Here is a 27,444-nt window from a genome sequence, read left to right as displayed (position 1 = left end):
TCACCACCACACACGCTCTAACGAACCACCACTAGGATAGCTAGTCTAGTAGGTACCTTTAACCTACATAATATGGAATATGCTCTATATAACCCTGGGGTTATAGCGGGGCGGGGATAACCCGAAATAAAAGCGAGGGGGTTTTTCTTTTTATAGAAAGGGTTTTCCCTTATACTACTCTACTAGGTCTAGCTAATTAGTAGTATAATAATGTGTTTAGCACGTTTTTACGAATTATATTTAGCTCTTAGAATTAACTAAAAACTTTCTTTTACAGGTATTTACGCGGTCCCTATTAGCGTAATACATTATAAATAAGAGATTATAAATAATATAGGTTTTATTTATAACTTTATATATAAATCTCTTATTAAAAATAAGTAAGCGCTATATGTATACGTAATATATAGTGTTTTTAGCCGGCTAACTATTAGTTGCGGTTTATAGAATCAGGGCCTTTATTACTACTAAACTAGAGCATTAACAAGAAAACTATATTTTCAATTTTTAAAAAGCTTAAATATTTAATAATAAATTAAATAAAATACTTGAATTATAATAATAAATACATAAATTAGCTAATATTATAACCAATTAGCTTACGTAAAGAAGTGGGCCCTTTTAACTCCTAATAAGCTATAAAATTAGATTGTATAATTTTATGAAAAATTACTATATTATACTACACTATAAAAACTACATTTGTAGTTTTTTAAGTTCTAGGCTTATAAGAGCTTACAAGGACCCACTTTTTTATATTAGCTTATAGTATAAAATTCATACTATTTACTCGTAAAACTTATAATCTTATAAGTATTTTATTAGATTTAATATTATTTATTATATGAAAAACTATAAAAACTACAAAACTACAAAACTCCACTACTTCCAATGCTCTGTTTATTACACATTCGGCCTGCGCTCCGACCCTGACAGAGCTTCCCTCCCCCAGCCAATCACAGAGCTGCGACCACGTTCCACCCCGCAATCCCTGCTAACGGCACTGGCGGACCGCAACAGCATCTTCTCCACATCAACAAGAAGAGAAAGCCCAGATGTTCCGTCATGTGAACCCAACGCCGCCTTGTCGACTGCATATCATAACACGCATACTTCATCATGTCTGCCGACGACCAGCAGTTTTTAGATGTCGTGGTAAGCTTACACAATCACACAGTCATCACTTCATCCTTTCCCGTGTCCTTCGCTGCTAACTGAAGCTGTCCCTGCCTGGCAACAGCTCGCGCACATCCCGCCACAGCTAAAGCAATACTCCAATGATGTTGCTGAATACATAGATCAAAACGTCGATCAAGCCGCCAGAATTGTCCGCGAGACACTTTCACAAGCAAAATGGCTGCCCGAATACGCTAAGCCAAGCCCTCCAGTGAAACCGGCTGTCGCCGTCGTGTCCATGACGCGGTTCGAAAAGGTCCAAGATTGGGTATCACGGCACAAGATTTTGGCGGCTGTCATCATCTTCACTTGTGGTACCGTGATATTCAAAGGATACCAGACAAGCAGGTCAATGAGAAAAACTAGAAGAGCGAAACGAGCGAGAAATGGCGGGCGTACCGAGGTAGTGGTTATCGCAGGGTCCCCGACCCTACCCCTGACCAAATCTTTGTCTCTGGATATGGAAAGACGTGGCTTCATTGTCTACATTGTATGCAATGCCGCCGAGGATGAAAGTATGGTGCACGCCTTGTCCAGGCCAGACATTCGACCCCTTGGCCTCGATACAACTGATGTTAGTGTCATTTGTCTCCCATGCCTGCTGTCGTAGCGTTTGATGCTGACTGATTTTGTTAGCCGCCTCAAGCAGGCGCTGCCATCGAACGCTTCGCGGCCTTTTTGCAATCCCCTCAAGCTCCCGGTCCTCACATCAAACCAAAAACCCTGACTCTCAAATCCGTAATTCTTATTCCCAGCCTACACTACCAAACGTCACCCATCGCCACCATCCCACCGTCGAGTTTCGCCGATCTATTCAACACACATCTGCTTCAACCAATTCTCACAATCCAGGCATTCCTCCCACTGTTGGCATCCCGTCTGCAGCCAATAGGCGAGAAATGGATTCCTCCCAGGGTCCTCGTTTTCACGCCCTCGATTATCTCCTCGATCAACCCACCATTCCACGCCCCTGAAGCGACTGTGTGCTCTGCCCTTTCAGCTTTTACCGAAGTTTTGACAGCCGAGCTTCGACCTCTCGATATCGCAGTGACACACATGCAGCTTGGCACTTTTGACTTTCCAAGCTTTGTGCCCTCGCGAGCAGCCATCTCCCACCGAGGACTGGTCTCTGCTGGGAACCCCCAAGAACCCCTGGTTTGGCCAGATGGTGCACGGCACGTCTACGGGCGCAATTTCGTCGCACAAACTAGCTCCGCCATCTCTGGTGGACGAGTCCGCGGCTTGAAAGGCAGCTCCCTGCGTCGACTCCACAACGCCGTCTTTGATGTCATGGACGGTACCATCACGGGAGACACGGTTCGCATCGGCCTCGGCTCCAGCGTATATGGTTTTGTTGGACGATGGGCCCCCCGCAGTCTTGTTTCCTGGATGATGGGCATTCGGAAAGTAGATGAGCTATCGACCTGGAAGACCAGTTCCTGCGCCGGCTCAGAGCGCGAAGAAAGCGAGGATGGTGAGGCGGCGACGACTTCCTCCAATGAATTCATTGCTGTTCCATCCGAGCGCAATGTATGGAGTGCTGATGCTACCGAGAGTAGTCTCTGGGTGCCTCCAGTACCGAATTCTCCCCGATCGTGACGTAGAAATAGACTCGGAGACTGATATGACGTCCAATAACTTGTATATAATGACCATTCCAATTTAAGCCGTAAACAGAGATACAAAATATATCTACTTGTTTCTTGTAAATGGACCTGCGATCACACGCATTGAATCTTCAGAAAAATTATTCTATTGCTCTTCTTTTGAACCTGGGTATCAAGGCATAAAGAAACTGCTATTTAACAATAGTTCACACTCATCATCTAGGTTTGGATCGACTAGATTTTGCGCCCATCGAGGAAATCAATGCCCTCTTCCTCTAAACCGGCCGGCCCGTCCACCTCTCCATTTCCCACCGCCTCTAAACCTGCCCCCATGCCTACCATCGTCTCTGTCACGATCACGATCCCGATCCCTATCCCTATCTCTATCCCGGTCCCTGTCCCTGTCCCTATCGCCGCGTCCCATCCCGTCTCTCGTCACCCTCTCGCTGCCATCTTCGTCTCCCCTCATCCCACTGTCCACATGGCCATCATCCTCCTCCTTCCCATCCGCCTTGACAGTCGGCTTGTCCAGATCCTTGCTCCACTTGGGATGCGCGGCTTTGCACTCCGGGCCGTCCGGGCAAAACCCGGCTAAGTAGAACACACACAGCTTCCTCCGAACATGTTTCTTGGAGCACAGCGGGCCCAGGGGGCAGAAGCCCATGTCGTAATGCGGACAAGGCGGCAGCCTCGACGACGGGTCGACGTGCAGGTAGAGGCACTCCTCGCCGTTGGAGCAGTACCCGTTCCTCATGAAGAAGTTGCACTCGGGCATCTTGCGGAGGTTATACTCGTGAAGGAACTCGCAGTGCTCGCCCTTTTTGCAGAGCCCGCGCAGCCAGTGCTTGCACACGAGCGAATTGAGGCCACCTGTTGCCTGCGCCGTCTTGGCGTCTTGGACGTGCCGCTCTGTGCATCGTGTGCCGTTTGGACAGCTGCCGGATTGGTATGCTTTGCATACGGGCCGATCGAGCGGTAGGCCGACCTGGTATGTGGCGCGGAGGAAGGGCGAGAAGCGGAAGTTGTAGGTTTGGGAGGAGTGGTTCAGGATGGAGGAGGCTGCTGTTGCGGGTGTGGTTGCGGTCGCCATGGTGGCGGGTCGGAAGCGCTGGAAGATTCGCAAGCGCTTTCTGCGAGGCTCAATAATGTACTGAGGTTTGCGCGACTTGCGCGAGCGCGGTTTGCTCGGCGGATTGGTTTGATTGTTCAGGTTTGACGGATGGGGTGCGCAATGTGAAGCTTTAAAGCTCTAGAAGTTAGCGGAGTGGCGCCGAGACGGACCTCGCTTTGTCATCCTCCACAACTCTTGGGCACCACCACTAACCCAGCGTCCAATGACGATACAGGAATGTGGTTGTCATTTAAAGAAAGAAAGGCCAAACTTTCAGGGTCACGGGTCAAAAATTTTGTATGTATTACGAAGGGATTATTCATCTATTTCCTCGTGCTAGTTGCCGATCAGTGCGTGCCCAATGCACCTTGGTCACATATTAACGCCAACTCGGCCAGTTCCATAGAAAGCGGAGGAGCCATCAAACCCATTAAAAGACGCGGCCGAAGATACTTGGTACCAAGATAGAAAAAATAAATAAATAAATAAAAACAGGCGGTTCCAACGAGGCCCAAGTAATAATAATAAGTTTTATACAGCGTTAACCTCTCCTGCGTCGCCTCCTCTAAAAAGAGGAACTTGACTACCCCACCTTTCAATTCGTATGGTAAGGTGGCATAATCAGACGCTCTCTGTCTCGGCTTTATTGAAGAGGAGGCGACGCCGACTAGGAATCCTCTCTCTTCTGCCCGTAACAAATGACGAACTTCATATAACGGTGTATCCTCCGGTCATTGAGGCTTCGTTTAACTTGCGTGACTAGAGATCGGCGGTCTTCTGAAGGTATTCCAAGAGCTGCCAGTGGCTTGGCCGCGAGAGCGCCAAGCGAATCTAGTATTACCGCCCTCGTAAACATGCCAACTGTCTTCAAATGTTTATCTCGTGGCCAAGCAGCAATGGGCACTTTCTTTGTGATAACATGGATATTTGTGAAGCCGGCGCCAACAAGTGTCTCTTCCAAGTTGAGCGCTCTCAGGGGCTCGCCACCAAAGGTTCGTAGACCTTGTGTTGAGGCGTCGAAAAATATTCGTAATGGGTCCTCTTTACTCATGGTTCCATCGTCACATAATATTTGAGGAATGAACTCGTGAAACTCTACCCATCCACCATCTCGCACATGCCTGCCACGCGATTAGCCATATATTCCTCGCCCTGTGCTGTCGAAATAAAACGTACGGATAAGTTCTCTTCAACATTCTATCCAGGTCTCGTAGAGTGCCTGCCACTCCGCGAAAATGTACCATGTCAAAGTTGGAGCCGTGGAGCCAATCAGGCTCTTCGCAATCGTCCACATACATTCGCACGTTCACAGGTACCCATTTCGGTTGTATAGGGGATAGATCGGTTCCAACCACACTTGCACTTGGGTACTGGTCCGCCACTAGAAGGAGTTAGGGGCTAGATTGTCGAGCTACATCGTCCTGCACAAAGCAGGTTGTAGGTTTGGTCCAGCTTACCGTCTATGGCCCATGTACCTTAGAAGTATTTGTTAGCACTGTAATCAATCGAGTCAGTATACTCCCGCAACAACAAAAGACATACCAGTTCCTGTCCCAATATCAATAATTTTGTGCGGATACTTGCCAATGTCGGAGTAAAAGAGTCGTCCGCCCTGGGTGGCTATCAGTTCTCGGAATTCAATGGGTTGGCATGAGTCAATGAAGATGCCGCGAATGCTGACTCGGGTGCCGAAGAAGGCCAAAGCACATACAGTAAGTTCTAACATTAAAGCATGATTTGTTTCTTCTCTTCGCTGCTCCAAGTCGTCGTTGGGCAACGGGTAGCGGCCCTTCCGGAAACCGTGGTATCGTCGGCCATATGCTACCTCATCCTCGTACGCGCTTGGCGTCACTGAAGTCGAGCATCCACATGAAATTTCCGAGTTGACGCCATCGCCATCGCCAATGCCATCTTCATCAAGAGAAAACTGTTCGAAATCATCGTCGACATCGTCGTGTCCATACTCGCTAGGAGAGGTTGCGGTGTCGAGACCTGGCGACGTCGAGATTATCGAGTAGAGGCTATCGTCGTCGGCGTCGCCGTTGTCATATTCATGGACAATTGGGAGAGACATTGGACAGCCTGGCGGGCGACAGATATCGCCATGGCATGGCGGCTGACGAAGACTTGGAGAGAGCTTGCTGTAGAGAGGAACGTGTTTACGAGCTTGGTGCAGACGAGGAGTGGGACCTGGCTGGTCTCCATAATACAGACATGGTGTTTGAGTGCTCCGTACTCCGCAGTTTCTCCATAACTACCAACTTCAGTACGGAGCATCTATGCTGAAATACCTCCGGAGTACATAATGACTTACTCAAGAACGAACATGTAGCACGAGGACCGACCACGTTTGGCAAGGTGAGGAGGTCAGTAGACCGACACGAGACCATAAACAATCATCTCCAACGGTCCATCCGCACAAGGAAGGACGTTTGCCTTTGCTCAATTCCACAAGTCACTCAAGTCGCAGTCTGCAGCCGGCATCAGCCATCACACGGCTCTGCTCGTGGTGCTCGTAATGCTGATCGGGGTGCGCTGCATGGCGAACAAGTCCAATCAAAAGATCTAAAGAGCGTTAGAAAGTTGCATCGCGCGGCGGCGCTCGTCCCTTTATTATAGCCTAACTTCAGCAAAAGTGAAATCATCCTACAGCTGCTCGCTCAAGACAGCGACCTGTCTTGGCCCCATGTTTAAGGTATCTACACCTTCCAGGGCACACAATGCCACTGTGGGCATCTAGGCCGTACAGGCCAGGTTCATACATAATGTTCTTGTCCAGCGTCTTCCCCTGTGGTACAGACATAGTTACTACATACCTCTCTCTACTCCGTATAAGCTGCCTACTAGGAGTGTACTAGTAGGCAGTTCTCGTATATGCCTTACCTGTTGGATTGGAAAGCCGGTCATCCAAAAACGCCAAGATATCTCGCCCCGCAAGTTCATACTCCCGAAACACGGACCTTGCGGTTACATGTTGCTTCTTGGTCTTCAGGCCGTCTCCAAGATCAACATTTTGCATGCGGATACCTTGACTACTTCAAAATGAACTCCCTAATGAATTAGCCCTACACAGCATGCGAGCCGGATCGCTGCTGTACCCTGTCTCCCCTTCCTATCCACGAGTGGCTTCCAGGTGAATTTGCTTGAAGCCATTGCAGGGCAAACGAACAGGTCAAGCGAGCATTGACTACAGTCATCTCAAATCCGTCACCCTATTACAGGAGTGTCTGGGCGGCGGCTCTTCTTAATGCTCTGAGCTTTTATGCTCAGACGCACGCATGCGTACATGCATATATGCACAAATCTCTGAGCAGCCCCTGGTGCAAAGTGGTAAGCCAATCAATGTCAGATGAAAGCACTGACACTGCCTCGTACTACCGTCACTCGCGAAGCCTTATATACCGTCCAATGGCCGAAGACGGTGGAAGGAGAATGGTTAAGCTTCGGCTTGGCCAAACATACATGGTTGAACACCTATATAGTTTGGCGGTCTTCCGTCGTCTGATCAGCGAGTTCTGTACCTCGTAATCCATCGAATTCATTGATCTAGTTTGGTCAGGTAAAACGACTGCAATTGGTGTTGCAGCGCAGGAAAAGGCCTCCCTTAGCTATCCCCTGGTTTGAATTTCGTGTTTCTGTGGTGCTTTAAACGAGGTCGTTTGAAGATTCAACTAGAAGTAGGAGAAGCACACGCCAGGATAGTAGGGCCGCTTTTTGATTCAGTCTGTGGTCGACTGATCTAGTGCCAATTAGCTCTTGCTCGACCTACTTGCCGGCCAGGGCAGACGCATGTATGATGTCGTCATGGACGTTGTATCTTTGGAAGTGAACCTGGAGTCTACGCCGTGCGTGATGCAGTCTGATTTCAAGCCGGAGACAAGCGGTCATCTTGTCGCTCCGCTATGGGTCTCGCATTCACATATGACTCGGGGTCTACAGCAGATTTTGACACCGTAGTAGCAACCGAGTCATTTCAAGGCTTACTTACCTCGAGGCAGCCCGATGGCGGCTGTCTAGAAATGGCTGTTGTTATGGCGTTTGCTAGCGAGTTCAAGCAGCACACAAACTCACGGAATCAAAGAAAAAAAAGAAAAAAGAAAAAAGCCAACGCTAAAATGAGGGAGAGAGGGAGAGAGGGAGAGAGGGAGAGAAAGCAGCGTCCCATTTTACATGACGGCTGGGAAACGACTGTGAAATAGCATCGGGTCGGAATGTCAAAAGTGAAAAAGGCCAGATGCCCGGAATGAGATGGCTTCCTGACAATCCGAGTTAAACGCGATTGGTACAAGAAGAAAAGGAAGGAGCTGTGCATCGATGCTAAATGGGAATGAGCCCGGGAAGGACTGGGAAGGACTCAGATGGGCTGGGAAGAAACAGGAATTGCGTTCGAGCTGCTTTAAACAGATACATACCAGGTAGCTGGAAGCCTCTCAAGGTATTCATTCGTCTTGAATGTACCTGACTCACTGTTCATGGCTGATCCCCATCCACATCATCAGATGACATTGTACAATTCCCCATGGCTCCATCGAGGACAGCACGTCGTCGAGACACATCGACACCGAGACCCTTGCCTTGGTCCAATGACTCTCGCCTGCTGCTGCAGCACATTTGTATAAAATATGAGCAATATGCAAGTGCTCCAGCGCTTGCAATCAACCCTCCTTGACCGAAACGGAACCCAAGCTAACTGGATGTGACAACAGCCTAAGCGGAGCCGCAGGTCGAACATCACACACCACCAACCCATTCAGGTCTATCCACGTCAATCTGTCTATATAAACAACACACAGTCTTGTCTTCCGTCATATCCTATCACATCTGACACTCTGGCCCGCCCCGCTGCTGCTACCAGCGTGGGGAGTCTATTATGCCTTTGTCTCCACGGTCACACCGGCCATACAAACAGGCAATCAGCCATAGAGCAGACAACGAAGCGAGCCAAATTAACCAGCCTTTTTCCCGAAGGTGTCATAGCTCAGACAGATTAACTGATGTATGAGGGGTCTTATACAGGCAGCATCACGTCGAGGTTTCGACTGGCACGATGTCTTACTCTTCTCCTCACACATCCCCGACCAAAGCCGAGTAGTGCTGCTTTTCGAGTGCTTTTCCGAGCGTTCCGTGGCATACGAGAGTGTTGAGAGATCCCAGATTCGCATGGGCTATAGAGGATCCCGAATTCATTGCCTAAAACCCACAAAAGATCAACTTGTTCCCGCCCAGGCAGTTGGGATCTGTCAGAGACTCCATACCCCTTCCCACCGCCTCGTGGAGCGCCGTCCGTACTCCGTAGGGGGGCGCCATGCCCGCAATCTTCCGGTACATCATCATCTGCGTATTTGCAAGTTGGGGCATCAGCAAACGCGGTCGCATTGGTCATTCCCAGCGCCTTCGTTTCACCACAAGAAGTTCCAGCGACGGAAGCACGCAGCTGTTGCCCTTAATGCGATACTGCAAGACACCGCTCTATCCCTCAGGGTCCCTTGTCATATGAATTGGAAGGCGGCGGCATTCGGGCCCCCAACCAGCTAGGTTGATATTCGGCCGGCAGGACAAACCGCGCAAACCGGAAACGTCGCAACGTCTCAGCCGAACGCATTCTTCGATGAAGAGCCCAAATTGGTAGTGTTTACTGGCAGAGTCCTGTAAACGAGCCCCAACTTGGCAGTCACAGGCAGCGAAAAAGGGCGGTCGACAGCTCGAAACAAGGATCTTTTGTCATAAACCTTCTATGCAGGTGTGTCCTGTTGTCCTTGCCTACCACCCACCCTCCATGAACTCGACCGTATAGTGATTTAGTTGTTCGCCAAAGCCTTACTCAACCTAAAAGTGCGCCGACCCTGGGCCAAGCTTGGTTTCCAAAGTCCCATGTCATCGTCGAACTGGGTGTGAACTCATCAAACAAATCGACTGCATCTGATATCACATTCTGTCTCCGACATCCTGGGTTCATCTTGCCGGCCACTAATTGTCCTTGTAACCCCCGCAATTATGTCATGCATTGTGTCTTTCTGTTTTTCAGGGTTTTGCAGGCCCTCCTCAGCGAATTTCGCCCTGGGTCATCGCAATTCAAAACGCCCACCGCGCTCCATTCTCCACATGCGCTATGAGTTGTCTGGCACGCCTGGTTCAGCCCGTCATCCCATGATTCTTTCACAGTCTGCTGCTCCGTAATCAGGGCTCGTATAAATACTTGTAGCTGGACCATCCAGCCAAGTCTAGACATGGCCTCTAGCAGAGAGGCCATCGGCCCGGGCACCTTTGATGCCTGACTCGCTTGATCTGTGCTTCGAGTTCATCATCATCCCCGTGGCTTGCACATATCTTGGCTTCAGCCCCGGGCATCAGCATGTCGTATACATTCGGTTTCACTTCTTCTTCTTAGACAAGCCGGTTTATGGTTGTCTCTTTGATACCCTGTATTTCATATCAGCTCTTCACATATGTGCCGTTTGGTAGAGCGTTGAAAGATTTTCTTTTCCATCGTCATGAGCTCCCATTCTCCTCCGCGTAAATCGCGGCTTGCCACCAGCGTTGCGAGAGTAATGTATACTAATGCAGTATATTTTTCCAACAACCGGGTATACCAAGGGGACACTCCTGCCATGCTGAATTACAGCTGCGTCAACCGTGTCTACTATGCATACGCGAGCGTAGGTCCAGATGGCGGTGTGTTTGTAAGTCCTCGTCACCTTGGGAAGGAGTCCATTATCGCATCTAGAACCGTTTCCACTGACTCGTGTGGGCCGTGGCTCAGTTAAGCGATGAGTGGGCGGATGCCAGAGCTCCGATAGACGGAGTACAAGGTGCTTTAGGATCTTTGATGCACCTCAAACAACGGCATCCTCACCTTCAAGTTGTGTTGTCAATTGGGGGAGGAGCCTGCTCGAATCTTTTCCCTGTAGTTGCTGGGAATGCTCATCTACGGGAAAATTTGGCCCGGTCCGCCTTGGGACTGGTAGAAGCATCTGGGCTGGATGGCATTGACAGTAAGTTACGACATGAGAAAATACTCTTGCTTCTCAAGGCTTTCAGTGCTAATCAGTGGCCCCATGCCTCCCGCTGCTCGCAGTTGCATGGGAGTATCCTTGCAGTGTCGAACAAGGCAATGACTTCTTGGCTCTGTTGGCGACGATTCGATTACACTTGCCAGATGATCGCTATATTCTGACTGCCGCTCTGCCCGCAACCAAATCTGTGCTGCAATTCATTGATTTGCGCATGGCTGCCGACTATCTGGATGCCGTCAACCTCATGGCGTATGACTTCTTCGGTATGTGGACACCGAAAAGCGGCCATCATTCCCAATTGTATGCAATGTCTCGGGACGAACCCTCTGGTTCATCAGGCGTCGCCCATTTGATGTCCCATGGATTCCCTTCGGGTGGTATTCTGCTTGGTATTCCTACATATGGCCGCAGCTTCCAGCATGCCACAGGACCAGGCCAAAAATTCAAGGGGGGTGGCGGTAATGATGGCACATTTGAATATAACCAGCTTCCCCGGAAAGGATGTAAGGAGTCGGTGGACAAACGACACATTTCGGCCCAGTGCGTGGGAGGTGATGGGGGTTTCGTGACATACGATAATCCCGATACGGTGAAAGCGAAGGCATCATTTGCAAAGCAAAAAGGACTAGGTGTGAGTACTCTGCAGCGAGAGTCATGTCACGAATCAGAAGAAGTAAACCGTTGTTGTGCTAATAAGGGACGTTCACAGGGTCTTTTCTCCTGGAATGGAACGGCCGACTCTAAAGAAACATCCAGAAGCCTGGTTGCAGCAGGCTTTCGTGCGTTACACACGTCGTAAGAAGAACAAGACACTTCAAAAGTCACGAACCTATTACGACATTAAAAGGTGAGCAGCACGTTGTTGAAATTGCATTACCGTTATGGGGGCTGGAGGTATAAATCATCGAGAACCGGGTCACGTAGGGTTTTTCATTCTATCTCGCAGGCAAGACCTAAGCATCAGAGGCGTTATTTGAATCCCCAGCATTTACATTAGTAGATTTTATTTTATATTTTGTTCAAACCCCTTTTTTTTGGCAGCACGATATTAGCAACGAGAATCAGAGAGGATTACAGAATACAAAGCACATCAGAAAGCAACTGCCTAGGTAGCTATTCTTGGCAGCGGGTTGTCAAGGATTCGGCACTGACGTAGCCGTCGAGCCATGATCAGCATTCCCAGAGCAAGGTGTATCGGCGATTGTTACTGTAACTTCCAAGGTGGAGTTGAGAGTTTCTTGGCAATCGGGTAGGATTTTGATAAGCATGGATTTGTGCATTCATAAATGAACTGGGTGTCTGTCTGACGGGCAAAAAAAGTTTGTCAAGTGAACGATGCTTGTTACGGTGCCATTTCCAAACAAAACTTGAATCCGGTCATAGGCAGCTGCTGCCAACCTTGCAGACGTATAGAGCACTTTTCGAAACCTCTCCCCTATGGCAGGAATTATATTCGGGACCAGTGGTCGACTTCTGAAGTCCAACTCAGCGCAGTCGAAAAGCAACGATTGGCAATGACAACAACTCGAGAAAATGCCAAGAAAACGCCAGGGCTGGGGGTCAGGGTTCTGACTTTGGGTTCCAACATGTCTGCCAGACGCGACATGAACGACGCCACGCCATTATGCATGTGCTTGTCAAGGGCTACCTTGAGAGAATGACGAACACATCACCACTGCACAAGGGTAGGATGCAGACAGGCGGTGCCCCACGGACCATTGCCGTCTCCGTCGTAGACTCGTAGTGACCGACTCTCACCGCTGGCGCGCCCCTTGATGGATGCCCGGGCACGTGCCGATAACAGAGATGGGCTGGAGATAAGCCTTACTGCTGCACAAGTGACATGCCAGCACAACATCTGCGCATCCAGCCGCCTCAGCTGCCCCAGCTGCCAGGCGGCGTCCCCTCGCTACTTCCGTCCAAAACCTCATCACCATCACAGCAATGTCAGAAAAAGACCCCGAGCCATCGCCTCCCGTGCCAGAAGCGGCAGCCAGCCCGTCCGCTGGCCTCCCAGACCCAGAAACAAGGTCAATCCGACACTCTGCCGAACCCGTGCCTCCTCCTGTTCCTCCGCCCGCCTTCGAGCCTCTCTTCACCTTGGTGACAAATGCGTCCACGGGAGCCACAGTGCACCCGCGCGTGCAGTATCTCTTCTCCGATGATGATGCCTCAATCCTCTCCCACCCCAACGACGACCCGAACCACCGCGCAATGCTGGTCGATATCGCGCCCACCGAAGCAAGCACTTGGTCCGTCCAGTGGGCGTCCAGCCTCAGCCCAGACTTTGCCATCACCGCTTCCCAGCTCTCTGTGCAGCGCAGCGACGACGCCAGCGAGGGCGACGCCTCAATGATGCTCCGAATAGAAGGGGTGGAACGCGAGCCCCTGGACGCCGGCGGCAGCAGTCGGCCAAACAGCCTACCCAGCTCGGGCAGCGGCGCCATTGGCCGTGAAAACGTCGATGCGCTAGCCGACGAGTTCAAGCGGCGCATGGGCGTGTTGAAAAACGTCGTCGCCGAGGGCGGGAAGAGAAGAGACATACTGGAAAAGCAGGCGGGTAGTCTGCCCGGGCCGAAGACGCGGGATGAGTATGGACCTCCTCGTGGGAGGGAATCTGCCGTACAGGGAGCGCCGTTTGAAGATGAATTCCCCGGCTGAATAGATTGACCTTGAGTAACTACATGGATGTCTGTCAACAAGTTTTAGCAAGCGCTTGCCTTTTCTTCGGTGTCACGGTGGAATGGACGGTATTGAATATTTTGATTGGCTATTTGGATTTAGATAATGGGCATTTTCAAGGCGTTTAGGCAGTCCTCGTGTTGACCAGGCGAACACAACAAATACTTACCGTGGTCTCTCCTACTCCGTTCAACTGTCATTGTGCAACATGGCCGAGTAAGCTCATAATTACAATGTATGTATTCACAACTACGCCTGATTGAAGAGAAACAAAAGATAAACTCCCGCTCGAGAGTGACAATGAAAACCAATTTCCCCCCTCCCAGATGAAACCACAAGGAGATTACGGTGCAAACTACGCAAGAGCAACTTTCGATCCAACCTAGGCCAGCTAGAGGTAGCCGTACATGAAGGGAGCTGAAAGCACAAACAGCAGACCAAGATTGTCGCATCTGGATTTGCTCCAACCACATATGCTTTTTAGCATATTTCCTACCCTAGATGCCTCTTTTCTTCCTTTTATGTTCCTTTTTCGCGCCCCCAGTATGAAATCCCGATTTTTCGAATCAGTGGACGATACATGGTAAAAATGCAAAGGCACGACCCGCGCTATATAAGTGAAGCACGCGGCATATGTCGATAGTGACGTGTACACAATTTAAACCCAAAAATTAATGAAGGAAAACGAGTGGAAAGATATTTGTCCCGCTGAGGTGTCTTATGCAAATAAAAAGAATAAGGGATCAATCAGTTCCTGTCTCGGAATCCAGTGCAGATGTTGTCACAAACCCATGTCAAGCATGCTCCTGAAGAAGCCAGCTCTGCATCCTCTCTTCTCGTTTTGATTTTTCATGACGAGGGACCAAGCCACAGAGCCAAACAGCTCATCTTTCAATGTTTAGTTACTTGGGAGCTGAGGAAAGTGCATTCGTTCCCTAATGCGAGCCATTTGCTCAGCAAGTTCTCTATCCACGGTCGCGCGGGGAACAAATCGTCGAGTATGCGGCACAGCGATGGACCGTAAGCTCGACACAGCTGTGGTAGTGAGGTCTTCGAGCTCCCGTTTGCTGTTCTTGTTGCCACCTGAAGTGCCTCGGATGACAAAAATGTAGATAAGAACGATAATGACAATGATGATGATAATGGCCACTGTTAAACTATTAGTTTACTCCTCTGCAAAGGGAACCCTTGTAAGTGTGAGTGTTTCTTACCGCATATACCTAGGCACCACCACTTCTTCTTCCTCGTTGCCCTTGCCGTTTTCACAGCAGTGTTTATCTCCCCCACACCCTTATCGAGGTTGTCGTTCACTGCTTCAGTCTGTTCCTCGATCTTAATTACAACTTCGTCCTGCTGCTCAACCATAGTGTACATATCTTGGTACATCTCTGCAAGCTGCTCCAAGGTACGGTATATGTTCTCGAGGTCTTGGTGCCGGTTCTTCATGTTGTTCAGAGCATTTTGGGCGTTTTCAGTTCGATTGCTCTGCATCACGGCCTGGGCGAAGACCTGTCTGTCAGCGCCTTCCGCAATTGCTGCCTCGATTGCCTCCTCAGAGGCGTCTTGCCCAGCAAGGTTATATTCTCTGGCAACCTTTGCTAGATATTGCTTCCTGTGAGCTTCTTTCATCGTTTTGAACGTATTCAGAGCCTTGGTTACGTTGTTTCTCGTATTGTCGACGATGGGTGGGAAAGTGCCGTCTTGCCCAGAACCTTTTTGGGTTCGGGCTCTGAGCTGTTGAACACGACGTCTGAGATCTTCAAACTGCCCAGTGATTTCAGAGGTGAGAAAATCAAGACGTTCTTTAGTGTTGCGAGCATCAGCGACATTAACTTCATTCAAATATCGATTCTGCAATCGTCCCAGGTCGTCGAACTTGGCGTTGACTTTCTTTAGCTCATCTTCGATGACTCGGATCTCCTGCAAGTCTTCGTTACTCAGCTTGCCACCAGCTCGGCCAGCGGTCTGTGGAAGAGAGGCCATCTCAAAGTTGGAACCTGTAATTTTATTCGTTGTGTGAGCACGTATTCTTCAGTAGGCCCACCACGGACTGCTACATGGCTTCTTACCTTGGTAGTTGCTATTTTGGCCGCGGTCGGGTCGATATGACTGATTTTGGACAAATTCCCGCGGTTGTTGTCCCTGATAATAGTCGGAGGTATTTCCCAACTGCTGATAATTGTTCTGTCGCCCACCGTATCTGCACGGTTCCAGGTGTTAGTCCGGTATAAAGTCTCGCGGAAGCGCTGTAGGGCAGTTGGGGATAATCAATCGTTGTCAAGGAGAGTGAAAGACTGTCGAACGTTCAAGGAAAACAAGTCATTACTAACCCGTTCTGTTGTTCCATTGTTAGTCAAGGTTCCGCCCTGCGGATTTGGAGCGAGAGGTTCAGAGAGTGTGTAGAGGCTAGGTAGAAGCAACAGGGAGTGTGACGTGCGAGAAGTAAAGCACTTGGGCCACCAGTACCGGACTCAGCGACTACAGTGAGATCCAATAAAAATTGTAGTGGTCACAATATGGAAAGCAGGACTGTTGGGAATGTATCCTCTATGAGTGGAGTCCAGATTGGGAATCGAGGTTGAAACGCCGACCGAAATGAAGTAAAGGGAGAACAGAGGTGAAACACTAACATTCATGGTGGATTAGGAGAGCACCTTGCTCGTGATAAACGGGTTGTAGACGAGATTGAAGTTGAGCGAGGTGATCAGAGGAATGAGGCTCTGGATCGACAGTCCCAAAGGGAAATCAATTAATGCTGAGCGTCCTTGGACACTTCCTTGGTTAGGCTCGCGAGGCGACGAGACAAATGATAGAGAAGGTGCGGACTCGGAGACACTGGTAGTTGAGACGAAGGAAGAGGCAGGCACAAGTCAGCAGTGTAGCAAGGGCTGATATGATTTGAGCCGTGACCTTGAGGTGGTGTTGATGTTTGTAACAACTGAAGATAATGGCGACGGGGACTGGAAGAAGCCGCCAGCCAGTCAGCCAGCCATCAGGTGGACAAGTTTAGAACAAAAGGGGGGCAGGGGGTGACCACAGGGGGGCACAGGGGGCGCACAGGGGCATCTGGGGCTCTTGGCCGACGCTAGAGCGAGAGAGCTTTAGTGGAGAGGTGGGCTGGTCTTGAACGACGTGACTCCGTGGCTAGTAACTAATATGCAAAAGTTGAACAACCAGGTGCCATCGTGTTCTTGCTCAATGTTGTGTTAGGACAATGCAGTTGACCCAGCGAGTGACAGGCCCGCCTTCCAATGTTGCCGACGCCACTTGTTATCATTTACGGAGTAATGCATTGCGAAACCATTCAGAGTACTTGTGACCCCTGGGTAGTTCTAAGCACAGATTTCTTAGAATCGTCAAACTGGTCCTTGTTTGAGGCACCGGACATATCGCTGCCAGAACCCACCACCAAACAACCGTCGCACGGCCTCGAGTGCCACTACACTTTACTTACTCAGTTTGCTCCTGTTTTGGTTCTGCCGTTGCTGAGTTCTTCTTATGGCGTGTCAGGTGGGAGATTTACTCACGCATCAACTTGGCCACTCTGCCATGCACGTGCACCTCCAGTACGGAGACCGACACACACCATCACACAAATTCTCTGCGACGTACTCCGTAAGGGACAAGATTCGACACTGCCATCATATATTATGTGTCCTACAATCATAGTCGGACCAGAGCGCATTTCGAGACATGGCGCGAACGTTCCGACAACGCGGCCGTTGGGTTGTGGATTCTCTGAGAGATGATGCGACGATTGGGTCAAACGATACCGACGCGACACAGCCACGGATATTGAGTCGTCCAGCCATGCTATTTTCATCTTGGTGTGAAGGACAAAGAAGCTCGGCCCACCAATGATAACAATGACAGTTCCGCCACCACCTTCTGTCTTTTCAGAATGGGCGCCTCAACGTGCTCCATGTGCTTGTCACAACCCCGATCTGCCTTTTCGTCAACCCCAACAAAGGTTGACTGGTCATCAACATGCGCTCGTCAATCAGCCGAGTTTCATGTGCAGCATGACGCTTGAGATGAGCTATGTCGGCTGGCTACTTCGTACACTGCATCGTTACCTCTTTGTGCCATTGAGACCCAGGCTACCAGTCAATCTTACGAGTGGACAGGCTGTTCGCACCAAAGATGTCGGAAGTATTCCCCTCCTTCTTTATAGTTTGCACATAATATCGCTCAGCCTGGAGACTGATTCGTACATCCTGGAGCAAGTCGTCTGGTCGTTTTTGCGCTCTCTATACGCATTGCGGCTGGCCACAGCTCTCACGGCCACCGGCCGCTAGGAGTCAGATGGACCATGATGCAGCCTCGCAGCATAGTGACTAGAGAGCTCCTTGTTAGCATAACAGCATATACAAAAATAGACGATTCGAGCCACCCAATTCAACGCTGTGGGATAGCATTCAGCTCGTCCATAGTGAGAAATTTCGTGGCGTTCTTTGCTTCCCCGCAAGTGCTACAGAGCAATAGTAGCCCCTGTTTAGTGCAAGCCATGCTTATTGGGCCTAAACTCATTAATATGAACTCATTAATATGCAACGGGCCCATGAAAACATGCTCAGTTGCAAATCGCCTCACAATCCTGACACGCTTCCCGTCTGCAACTCAATACAAATACATCCTCGTCTACGCATCGAGATTCACTGGCACAAAAGAGCAAATACACCACACATAATACCATGCGGTGAACTACTTGCTACGTACTTAAACAGAAGACCCTTGTAATACAGTTTCCAGCCTTGTGTAGTCTTGACCCGAATACACAAACAACTGTAATAGAAGCAGCCCACATCGCTACAAAACAGCATAGGCCGACACATAGCTCACACTGAAATCGCTGGGCTTCTCAACCAAGTTGCTCCGCTGATATTGAGTGATGCGAAACCGGCATTTCTTTACATCAGCAACCTCTCCAGAGAGAAGCTCCAGTGCCGCCATGGCCACGCCGATGGGGTGTCTTCCACATACTGTATTCTTAGTCAACTTGAGGTTATCCACAAACGCATCATGGTGTCCGCTCTCAACGGCATCCATGGCCGCCTTGTCCAGAAGTCTGATGGTTTCGTGAATCGGCGGTCCAATTGGTGCTTTGTCTCCCTTGTGAAGGTTGATCAACCGTGCTGGATCATTGTCCGGGGAGTAAACCATGTATTGAAAGTGAGCTCCCCAGTGGCAGAAGTCGGAGCTGATTATAAAGGCGTTTTCCTCGTCCTTCAGATATGGTACTAACACCTGCCCGACGGCCTTTTCTTCGTCACGATTATTGTCCCCAATAAGTATGGGCACAATCGTGGGGAAGTTTTCTGGTGATCCAAAGGTCTGCTCGCATCGTTTATATAGATAGGGGAGGTGCATTTCCAGAGAATGTTCGGCTGAGTCTCTCGATGGCGGAATGTCGTCCATTTGAGCAGCCTCTTTGACACGTTGGATAATGTCACGATCCACGGTGAGGTTACCAAATGGCGTGACATATTTGCTGTATGTGGTGACGGCACAACCGTCAAGGTAGTATGTGTGGGACGGGCCAAGCACGAATACACGTTTAGCCTTGGAGAGATCTAGGCATTTGTATGCCCATGCTGCACAGGGGCCTGAGAAGGTATATCCTGCATGACTGTGCAAGATGATTAGCGGGATTACATCTTCGCATGGATGTAGAAATCGGCAGGAGACATACGGTGCAATGATTATTCTCGCTCCCGGTATAGGAAGTGTTGAACCGTCCACGGTTTCTGGAACATCGGATAGGTATTCGTCGAGCTCACTCCCGAGATTGTTGGGAGAGGCTACGTACCAGGAGCCTGCTTTCCCAGCGGACCGAAGACTCATCTTGAGATTGGGCGTGGAAAGAGTAGGGGCTACCTAAGGTAATGCCACAATACGTTCTTTGGACAAGGCAGATAAGCAAAGTTGTGGGGGTTTCGAGTAGCAACGTTTTTTTTGAAGCAATGGTAAGATTTGCAAACTTTCAGATGCTGGTGCAGTAGGGAAGTGAGATGTCACTGCCCCACCACGAGCGGCTGCGGGGTATCGCATGTGATGCCTGAGAGCATAAGGTGTAAGTCAAAAGCAGAAACAATATCAACTTCGGTACCGTATTCTATTTTAAAGAATCGGTCACTTTAATCCTCCAAAGATCTGCATCGACATTGTTTCTCTAAGAGTATTTGCGAGGGCATCGTTCTTACAGGGACGGACACCCAGGAGGGATGGCAAAAGCAAGTCCCAACAAGTGCCGCGACTACCGTGGAATTCCAGGAGCAGAAACAGAAGATGTTCAAGAAATGACCTATATTGTCTCGGGTATTCTTGCCATCGCGCAACTGTTAAAGCTATTTGACTGTCGTTCTGTGGGTGCTGCCAACAATACCACCAGCCTGACCGCTCTATCTCGCAGCTGCACGCTGAGAAGGATACGTGAGCACAGCAAGGGAGATCCAAGGCATGGATACAAACACAGATGATATAGAAATACACAACAGGAGTGCTAAAATTTACTTAACCATCAAGCCCGTCCCACTACCACTCAAGCCTTCCATTTGGTGTGGAAGAGCTCCTGGCCGTAGGGTAGGTGAGATCTCTCAACTGGACCCCCTGCACCTCCGCCCCACACGTTACCGAGCTGTGCCTATGCCAGCCAATCAAGAGAGCCAATGGCTAGCTCTGCGGAAAAAATAAAATTCCCGTGCTGGATATCGAAAACCGAAAAGTTTCTCTTGAGGACAAGCATGTAATCGCACACCCGTAGCAGCAAATCACCACTGTATTTCTGCAACACAAAATGTCATTCAGAGGTGGCCGTGGTGGCGGTCGAGGAGGCGGCGGCTTCCGAGGTGAGTAAACAATTTTTTTACCCTCTTCCCCCCATCCCCCCTTTACCAATCTTTTGCATTGAAGACGCAAGGAAAAAATGTGTGTGCTGGGAGGAAACGACTGACGGGACATTATTTCAGGCGGACGAGGCGGCAGCTTTGCGCCCGCCGGCCCCCCTGCCGAAGTGCAGGAAATGGGAACCGTCGAACACGCTGTCGAAGGCGAAATGTTTTGCCGCTCATCAAACGTCAAGATCCCCTACTTCAACGCCCCCATCTACCTCGAGAACAAGACGCCCATTGGGAAGGTCGACGAGGTCCTCGGACCCATCAACGAAGTATACTTTACGATTAAGCCCCAGGAGGGGATTGTAGCCACGAGCTTCAAGAGCGGCGACAAGGTCTTCATTGGAGGAGACAAGCTGCTGCCCCTGGAGAAGTTCTTGCCCAAGCCCAAGGTTGCCGGCGAGAAGAAGCCCAAGCGAGCGGGTGGTGCTCGTGGTGGCCGTGGAGGACCCCGCGGCGGTGGTCGCGGCGGACGAGGAGGCTCTGGCTTCGGCGGTGGTCGGGGAGGTGGTCGCGGCGGGGGCGGTTTCTCAAGAGGAGGCGGCCGTGGTGGTGGCCGAGGAGGCGGCGGCTTCAGCGGTGGTCGCGGTGGTGGCCGTGGAGGAGGTGGTGGTTTCCGGGGACGTGGACGCGGCTTCTAACGGATGAATTCACGGGGGCAAGAGATGAGAGAGTGATAAAAGACTACTTGATTTGTGTGTTTTGCCGTGTCTGGTCTTTTGGGAGGGGCTTTCACATGGACACGTCATTGGCGTTTTACGGACAGATTCTTTTGGGCCAGTGTGGTCAGTAGGGGGCATAGTTGTGAGCTATTTTGTATCCAAAACGACGCATCTACCCATACGGCTAGAGTTGGTTCTTTGCTTTTGGGATAATGGAATTCAACGAGCATTATACACAGGGTCTGCTTTGCTTTGGGCGCGGCTGTGACATTTGGAAGCTATCTTGGCTGACGTTGGTTGCAGTGATTATCAGGGACGTAAATGACTGTTTTTGATGCGCTTCACTGCCATACTGATGTGTCAACCTAAAAGGCTTGAAAAGCTGAATAGATCATGTTGCCCGAGGTAGTTTCTCGTCTGCCACTGGACGAAGTCCTCTCAGAGCCCTTATACGTATTTGAACTTCTCTGTGGTACGATTGCCGACTAGGCTCTTAGCAATTCAACATGAGATTAGATTTATGGTGACAGCTTTAGAAATCATATTCGAAACTAACTAATAGAGAGAGACATTACTAGACCGAGGATTGCAAGAGGATGTCTCTCTTTTCGCCTCTTTAAGTCACGCCCTTTCTATTGCTACCCTTGCACTTTGGTCGTTTTATCGCTGGGGTTGGCCACTTACTGAGAAGTGTATGCCGGCCCAAGCGTAATGCTACACAACAGCGACGCAAGGAGTTCTATCATCCCCAAACATGGTATACTCAGAGCTTGGCCAAGTTATTGGCGATGCGCGAAGTTGGGGTTCCCTGGCTAGAAGACGTCAAGTGGCATGTACATATCGAGCATACATGTGAATTTCTGTATCCATGACAAGTACAATAGACTGTTTGGCCATACATACTGGGAAAACTGAAACTTAACGAGACCGTTCCACTCGCATAATCACATGAAGGTCTGTCTCCCAACAGCAACTGTCTTTGCAAAACAGTAGCCAGCACCCACAGTCGCCTTGCTCATAATATTACTCGAGGCTATTGTATCCGGCCTGCCGATTCAGCTTTGAAAATCGCAGTTCAGTTTTGCTCCAAGTTTCTGTTCTGCTTGTATTGTCTGTCTGTCATGAGGATGCATCTTCGAAGATAATGAATACCGATTCGCGATAACAAACCACTAGCATGACCAATATTTCCAGTTCCGTCTCTTACTTGGACAATCAACAATCATCAGCTTCTTTTTCCTTTCCGTCATTCGGTTTGATCCAATTGCTGCCCCAAGGCAGGATTGTCCCCCACCAACACAAGCAACTACCTACCTACCTAGGTAGTTACCTGGGCACATAACCCGCTGCATGTATAAACCCCACCAAGGAAAAAGGAAGGGGAAGGATTTGCTTAAGCAGAAAAAAAAATAACCCACTCAAAAGAATTGCCACGAGATGTCCTCAGCGAGACTCGAACTCGCGACCTTTGGATGGCCCAGATTATTCATCTGATCACAAATATTTGTTTATGAGACCAACGCGCTAAACCAACTGCGCCATGAAGACTTGACGTGTTGACGACGGGGAGGCTTATTGATAATTATTTGTGCTTCCCCTCCCCACCAGGAAATTGTAAGGGAGCAATTTTGGACGCTTGGGTCGCATTGACACTAGATAGGAACCAAGAACCGGAAGCCAACGCCCTTAAACGCGCTCTGTTCCACAAGGCTAGGGCTGCGAACTGGCAGTATACAAATGTCTCTCGCGACATGTCTAATCTATGCGGGTCAATCCTCATAGGGATCGGTGCCCGAAGGTCGCGCAGTTGTGTGCCAAGACCGAAGTGATATATCCCCTGCATTCACATGCGTTGTCAGTAGGGAGTATGTATGTATGTACTTCTTATTATTCTATGATGCAAGCTTGCGCGGTTGACAGTAAGCAGTCATTGACAGGCATCCACGCCAATTTCAGTCTGCCTCTTCCTTTGTCAAGCTAACGCCGCGCAATAGTACGCTAGGATTTTGGCTTTACAGAACACGGGCCAGAATGCGAGTGATTTACACAACCAAATAAGTTATGTACATATCCCTTCAAAACGTCTTCACCTGCAAAGGGCGAAGCTGCCCAGCGCAATGCTGGGCAATTTACGAATGCCAGACACATTTCGTCAATGTCGCCTGGCCGGCTGCCATGCGGGCGACCGGACCGACCTGTGGCTGCTTAATTGCGTAAAGTCAGCAGCGCTCGGCTTGGCTAACACTTCCGGTTGCCAATGATGCATCCTCCGGTTACTTTTAAAACCGCTCGGCAAAGGTGGCCTGATTGGACGGCTCGTCGGCCATTTCTTGCAGGCCAGCTAAACACGCAACACGGGAATACAACCACATCGTCCAGAAAACATCATTGGCGTCTAACATGCAAATGGAGTAGGCCGCTTCAGTTTCCCCGAATCCTCCTGCGTACATACATACATACCTACCTAGGTAGGTATGTTCGCACAGCACTTCTTTCGCTCGAACCCCAGGTTCTTCGCTTGCAAGTTGTGTGACGACCAACCGGCGACTTTGTGTGATGGCGGGAAGCTAGCACCAACGGCAGATCTCGAGCGTCGCACGCCCGTAAGGACTTTTATTTTTGCTCAACACTTTTTGCCTCGTCCTAGCCGCCTAAGAAATCAACAACTCGAATGTACGGGGTAACCGAACATGACCGCATTAGCTTTATGTACATGCTCTGTTTCGTGATGCCACTAAAAGCCCAGCGGCCAATGCTTGGCGAAACGCCAACTTGGTCAGTGACTTATTGCGTGGTACTTGCAGCAGGCAAACAACTTCCAGGCCCTCCGCATCATGGCGTGAAGGGCTTGCAGGGCCTTGTAGGTGGGCCTAATCCATTGGCGAGCGGAAACCAAACAATCCCTGTACAGCTCCCGGTTTCCGAACTCTGATGATGGGTGGCTTGGGGTTTCGGCAACAAAAAGACTGCGGCTCCGAGAGGATGGGAGCAGTATCAACCGCTCTCAAAACGTTGATACTATGCCAGGGTGCTGTGCCGTTCCTAAGGGGGAGGTGCGAATGGCCCGTGTTTGATCTCGTGAGCAATCAACTTCGGATGGTGCAACACGATGCAAGGTGATGCGAGTTGGCGAGTCGGCAGCTCCACGTCAAAGAACATTCCACATTTGGAAGGAGTAAACTGCTGGTTTCTTTTGCCGCATGAACATGCGCTATTTGATGACTCTTGCCGACATTAACTCCGTACTCTATTTCCCTGACTCGAACCATACTTTCCATGTCAGTTCGCCCGCATTTCCGCCTCGTAACACCTCACCATTCTGCCATGTCTTGCCAATCTCAGCATGTTGCACAACAGCATATCTGTACACGAACCGTATTATGCCCACATTGTTGCTCTATATTCCCGGGGTTCACTAGATATAAAGTCGAATAGGAAAGAAAAAAACCATCTAAAATATTTAGTGTAAGTACTGTAACCCTTTTGGATACATAAATAGCAATTCCTTTAAAATGAATGCTTTGAAGCGTGTATTAGTTGTAGTTCTTTAATATCAATGCCCGTCACCGCCGCCATGTATTGAGTCGCTGCTGCGGCGTGTTGATGCCTTGGACGAAGCATCACCGCTAGGACAGCAACCTTGGCCTCTGCAGTCGTCAATACAATCCAGTAGGCAGGCATTCTCACCAGCTCCGTCTGCACCGCCATCCATTCGTAGAGCTGCGGCATCACCTGCGTGTCGGTGTTGTTGATCTAGGCAGAACTCAGGCTGTATAGTAGCACTATGGATACCGTAACCGTGAAGACACTTCCTGGCTCTCTTGGCCAGTTGCATGTATTTCTCGCCGCTGTGCTCGTTGATAGGGAAAGCAACTTGCAGGTGCATGCTAGCCACAACCTTTGTGTCTGACAATTGCCATACGTGGATGTGGTGGCAGCTGACAACGCCGGGAAGTCCTTCGATGTCTTGGCGAATATCCCGAATGCAAATATTCTCAGGGGTAGCCTGGAGCAGGACTCTTGCGGTGGCGAGAGTCAAGGGGATCGAAGTCTTGAGGATAATAGCGGTAATGAGGAGTGACACGGCGGGATCGCAGTACAGTTTGCCGGGCCAGTCGGTAAGCCAGATGACGAGGGCCGTGATAATTACGCCAACATTACCCAGTGCGTCACCAAGAACGTGGAGCATCATGGCATTCATACCCATGTCAGCGTGATTATGACCGCTGGCCTTGGCTCCGGCCTTTCTCGGCAGCGTGTGGTTGTGGCCGTCATGGATACTTGAGTCTCGGCGGGGTCGCTTGTGGGATGCAGAGTGTGAATGTGAGTGAGAATAGTGGTTGATGGTTCCGTTACTCCCCTTTCCACCGCCGACGAGCAGTGGTGATTCTTCGTTGACATCGGTTTCCAAGTCACCGATGGGAGCATCTTCACTCGTGTCACTATCGGCAACAATACCAGCCCCAGAAGAAGCAGCAAGGCTGGCGGCGATGATATCCTGGCGGAAGCTGGCAGGATGGATACTCATGTCTTCGATACTGTGAAAGCGAGAGTGTCCAGACTTACTAGAGCGTCGTCGGGCACGTCCTCTCGCCTGGGGGGCTGCGCGACTTTGGCTATTTGAATCATCTCGGGCGGCAGTGTCATCTCCGAATCGGATACGGCGAGCAGTCTCGGGACTTTCAACGGCTCGCTGCGCAATAACTTCTGGGAGCACGTCACCTACTACGCCACCTTCGTCGGCGACGGTGCTACGAAGCTCATTCGAGGACCTGTTCTCGTCCACGTGGCTATGTCCGTGGTCATGATGATCATGGTCGTGGTCGTGGTCGTGATCGTGGCCGTCCTCTTCGTCGCCGTGGGAGTGACCGTGACCACCAAGGACAACGAAACCGAGCAAGTTAGAGACCAAGCCAGCACATCCAACAATAAGAATAAGCTTGGGTTGGTTGATCTGGGGAGGTTCAACGAATCGAGTCAGAGCTTCGAGGATGATGGAGACGCAGAGTGCAATGAGGAAGACGGCGTTGAAGAAGGCACCCAGGATTTCGGCGCGAACCCACTGGGCGGTTGCGTAATTAGCATAAAATGCCCATAGTTCTGGTCTGCAAGTGTAAAGCGAAGACATATACGTACTCCGAAGGTGAATTCGTCGGTCGTTGCTTTCTGCGCCGCAACAACGGCCCACAATCCGATGGCAAGGGAGATGATGTCGTTGAGCTGTGGCAGTTGTCAGCAACGAAGGATGAGGATGGCACCGAGATGGTTCAGCCGCATACCATGTGGAAAGCATCAGCAGTCAAGGCCAGCGAATGGGCAAGGAAGCCACAAATCAGTTCGAGCAAGAAAAAGGCCGTGTCAATAGCAATCATGACCTTGATGCGGGTGCTCTTGGACCAGGCCATCTTGGAAGCCATGGTGGCGGGCGAGATGAATCACGCCAACGGAACGCAAGCGCAATGATGAGGCAACGAATGCGCAGTTCGGCCGCTGGAACAGCTTGTCGATGCCAACGGCGCAGACAATAGGTAGCCCAGAGACTCGGGATGTGTTGTCTTGCAGTTCCTCAGCTCGGCTCGATAATTGTTGGAGAAGTTAATCGACGTAGAGACTGACAATTGCGAAGGGAAACCCGGGACTAATAAGACAGCGGCCGAGGTGGAATGCTGGGGTGGCCACCAAACACCACCAGCCATGTCTGACCTGCCGTAGCACTTGCAGCCTACATACCTGGCTGGGTATGTAGTCCCAATAATATTGACTCGACCACACCAGACTCTAAATGTTTCCGAGCACGGACCCGCCGCCCTTCAGTGCCGCCTCCCAAGCCTGGTCCGTTGGGAGTCTCATCGAACCGCCGCCTTGACCCGACCAGCGACCACACAGACCTGGAATAGCTTGAGAACGGCGGAATGATTTTCTAGCGCCTTGCGATCTGGATCCTAACAAGCCCCTAGCGTCCTTTTTCCGGACTGACTTCGTAGCCGTATCTTGGAGCCAAGTTTACTACTTATTTATCATTCATTGATACGCGCTAGTTAGCTAGCTAGTAAGTTGGAGCCATAGTTCCAAAGTCGTATCAGCGATGGCTGGTCACTGCTCGACTTGTTCAAAGCCGTGAAGCCAAATCATTGCAGTCAAGGACAACTTACGTCACTGGTCTCCCGCTCAGCAACTTATATTTTCCCACGCCGCCAAGAGTCTCAGGGTCCCAACGTCAGTCTCATAGCTACAGCCAAAAGAGGGCCATCTTGATATCTAATCATGCTTCACGTGGGCTACTGCGGCTTCTGCTCTTAA

At 50.2% G+C, this 27,444-nt stretch overlaps 10 protein-coding genes and 1 non-coding gene across 12 annotated transcripts; 5 read left to right on the top strand and 6 right to left on the bottom strand.

The window, feature by feature from the left end:
* Nucleotides 1–1,066: 1,066 nt before the first annotated feature.
* On the top strand, nt 1,067–2,885 carry J3458_003787 (uncharacterized protein). Its single transcript, XM_066117962.1, has 3 exons — nt 1,067–1,155; nt 1,241–1,750; nt 1,813–2,885. The coding sequence occupies exons 1-3, from the start codon at nt 1,120–1,122 to the stop codon at nt 2,773–2,775; spliced, it is 1,509 nt and encodes a 502-aa protein (XP_065977757.1). The 5' UTR covers nt 1,067–1,119; the 3' UTR covers nt 2,776–2,885.
* A 41-nt stretch (nt 2,886–2,926) lies between these two features.
* YTH1_1 (RNA-binding component of cleavage and polyadenylation factor) lies at nt 2,927–4,000 on the bottom strand. The gene has a single exon (XM_007808492.2). The coding sequence runs from the start codon at nt 3,871–3,873 to the stop codon at nt 3,043–3,045; it is 831 nt and encodes a 276-aa protein (XP_007806683.2). The 5' UTR covers nt 3,874–4,000; the 3' UTR covers nt 2,927–3,042.
* A 172-nt stretch (nt 4,001–4,172) lies between these two features.
* Nucleotides 4,173–6,255, bottom strand: J3458_003785 (uncharacterized protein). Its single transcript, XM_066117961.1, has 6 exons — nt 6,209–6,255; nt 5,606–6,148; nt 5,437–5,506; nt 5,352–5,369; nt 5,071–5,275; nt 4,173–5,015 (listed from the first exon to the last, which is right to left on the bottom strand). The coding sequence occupies exons 2-6, from the start codon at nt 5,966–5,968 to the stop codon at nt 4,562–4,564; spliced, it is 1,110 nt and encodes a 369-aa protein (XP_065977756.1). The 5' UTR covers nt 5,969–6,148; nt 6,209–6,255; the 3' UTR covers nt 4,173–4,561.
* A 4,247-nt stretch (nt 6,256–10,502) lies between these two features.
* On the top strand, nt 10,503–11,706 carry J3458_003784 (uncharacterized protein; the record flags this gene model as incomplete). The annotated part of the gene is made up of 4 exons (XM_007808494.2): nt 10,503–10,574; nt 10,655–10,886; nt 10,970–11,538; nt 11,617–11,706. The coding sequence occupies 4 exons, from the start codon at nt 10,503–10,505 to the stop codon at nt 11,704–11,706; spliced, it is 963 nt and encodes a 320-aa protein (XP_007806685.2).
* A 1,091-nt stretch (nt 11,707–12,797) lies between these two features.
* J3458_003783 (uncharacterized protein) lies at nt 12,798–13,568 on the top strand (the record flags this gene model as incomplete). The annotated part of the gene is made up of 1 exon (XM_007808495.2): nt 12,798–13,568. The coding sequence occupies exon 1, from the start codon at nt 12,852–12,854 to the stop codon at nt 13,566–13,568; it is 717 nt and encodes a 238-aa protein (XP_007806686.1). The 5' UTR covers nt 12,798–12,851.
* Nucleotides 13,569–14,487: 919 nt separating this feature from the next.
* Nucleotides 14,488–16,225, bottom strand: SSO2_1 (Plasma membrane t-SNARE, secretory vesicle fusion; the record flags this gene model as incomplete). The annotated part of the gene is made up of 5 exons (XM_007808496.2): nt 14,488–14,738; nt 14,801–15,586; nt 15,659–15,789; nt 15,920–15,924; nt 16,220–16,225. 5 exons carry the CDS (start codon nt 16,223–16,225, stop codon nt 14,488–14,490), a joined length of 1,179 nt encoding a protein of 392 aa, XP_007806687.2.
* A 1,221-nt stretch (nt 16,226–17,446) lies between these two features.
* J3458_003781 (uncharacterized protein) lies at nt 17,447–17,887 on the top strand (the record flags this gene model as incomplete). The annotated part of the gene is made up of 1 exon (XM_066117960.1): nt 17,447–17,887. One exon carries the CDS (start codon nt 17,447–17,449, stop codon nt 17,885–17,887), a length of 441 nt encoding a protein of 146 aa, XP_065977755.1.
* Nucleotides 17,888–18,398: 511 nt separating this feature from the next.
* On the bottom strand, nt 18,399–19,433 carry J3458_003780 (uncharacterized protein; the record flags this gene model as incomplete). Its single annotated transcript, XM_007808497.1, has 2 exons — nt 18,399–19,218; nt 19,282–19,433. The coding sequence occupies 2 exons, from the start codon at nt 19,431–19,433 to the stop codon at nt 18,399–18,401; spliced, it is 972 nt and encodes a 323-aa protein (XP_007806688.1).
* A 907-nt stretch (nt 19,434–20,340) lies between these two features.
* Nucleotides 20,341–21,379, top strand: GAR1_1 (H/ACA snoRNP pseudouridylase subunit). Its single transcript, XM_066117959.1, has 2 exons — nt 20,341–20,437; nt 20,558–21,379. Exons 1-2 carry the CDS (start codon nt 20,386–20,388, stop codon nt 21,121–21,123), a joined length of 618 nt encoding a protein of 205 aa, XP_065977754.1. The 5' UTR covers nt 20,341–20,385; the 3' UTR covers nt 21,124–21,379.
* A 1,203-nt stretch (nt 21,380–22,582) lies between these two features.
* Nucleotides 22,583–22,692, bottom strand: J3458_003778. Its single transcript has one exon. It is a non-coding gene; the product is annotated as a tRNA-Met (tRNA).
* Nucleotides 22,693–22,899: 207 nt separating this feature from the next.
* On the bottom strand, nt 22,900–26,875 carry ZRC1_1 (Zinc resistance conferring protein). 2 transcript variants are annotated; one of them, XM_007808499.2, is made up of 3 exons: nt 26,424–26,875; nt 26,281–26,364; nt 22,900–26,206 (listed from the first exon to the last, which is right to left on the bottom strand). In XM_007808499.2, the coding sequence occupies exons 1-3, from the start codon at nt 26,559–26,561 to the stop codon at nt 24,698–24,700; spliced, it is 1,731 nt and encodes a 576-aa protein (XP_007806690.1). In that variant the 5' UTR covers nt 26,562–26,875; the 3' UTR covers nt 22,900–24,697. The 2 variants fall into 2 exon arrangements, with proteins under 2 accessions (XP_007806690.1, XP_065977753.1); XM_066117958.1 differs by having other exon boundaries at nt 22,900–26,364; nt 26,424–26,813.
* Nucleotides 26,876–27,444: the final 569 nt, after the last annotated feature.

Source organism: Metarhizium acridum (genome assembly GCF_019434415.1).
Source record: "Metarhizium acridum strain ARSEF 324 chromosome Unknown scaffold_13, whole genome shotgun sequence".
Lineage (NCBI taxonomy): Eukaryota > Fungi > Ascomycota > Sordariomycetes > Hypocreales > Clavicipitaceae > Metarhizium > Metarhizium acridum.
Note: the sequence above shows the minus strand (reverse complement) of the source record. Positions and strands in the feature narration are given on the sequence as shown.

What these genes read in the sequence shown, in the direction of transcription:
- YTH1_1 (XM_007808492.2), bottom strand. Translation starts at nt 3,873, where the DNA reads ATGGCGACCGCAACCACACCCGCAACAGCAGCCTCCTCCATCCTGAAC.
- GAR1_1 (XM_066117959.1), top strand. Translation starts at nt 20,386, where the DNA reads ATGTCATTCAGAGGTGGCCGTGGTGGCGGTCGAGGAGGCGGCGGCTTC. An exon ending in AGGAGGCGGCGGCTTCCGAG is followed by an intron (nt 20,438 to 20,557) that starts GTGAGTAAACAA and finishes ACATTATTTCAG; the next exon opens with GCGGACGAGGCGGCAGCTTT.
- J3458_003787 (XM_066117962.1), top strand. Translation starts at nt 1,120, where the DNA reads ATGTCTGCCGACGACCAGCAGTTTTTAGATGTCGTG. An exon ending in AGCAGTTTTTAGATGTCGTG is followed by an intron (nt 1,156 to 1,240) that starts GTAAGCTTACAC and finishes GCCTGGCAACAG; the next exon opens with CTCGCGCACATCCCGCCACA. An exon ending in TTGGCCTCGATACAACTGAT is followed by an intron (nt 1,751 to 1,812) that starts GTTAGTGTCATT and finishes TGATTTTGTTAG; the next exon opens with CCGCCTCAAGCAGGCGCTGC.
- J3458_003785 (XM_066117961.1), bottom strand. Translation starts at nt 5,968, where the DNA reads ATGTCTCTCCCAATTGTCCATGAATATGACAACGGCGACGCCGACGAC. An exon ending in CTTTAATGTTAGAACTTACT is followed by an intron (nt 5,507 to 5,605) that starts GTATGTGCTTTG and finishes ATAGCCACCCAG; the next exon opens with GGCGGACGACTCTTTTACTC. An exon ending in ATGTTGAAGAGAACTTATCC is followed by an intron (nt 5,016 to 5,070) that starts GTACGTTTTATT and finishes ATCGCGTGGCAG; the next exon opens with GCATGTGCGAGATGGTGGAT.
- ZRC1_1 (XM_007808499.2), bottom strand. Translation starts at nt 26,561, where the DNA reads ATGGCTTCCAAGATGGCCTGGTCCAAGAGCACCCGCATCAAGGTCATG. An exon ending in CTGCTGATGCTTTCCACATG is followed by an intron (nt 26,365 to 26,423) that starts GTATGCGGCTGA and finishes CAACTGCCACAG; the next exon opens with CTCAACGACATCATCTCCCT. An exon ending in CCGACGAATTCACCTTCGGA is followed by an intron (nt 26,207 to 26,280) that starts GTACGTATATGT and finishes GCAACCGCCCAG; the next exon opens with TGGGTTCGCGCCGAAATCCT.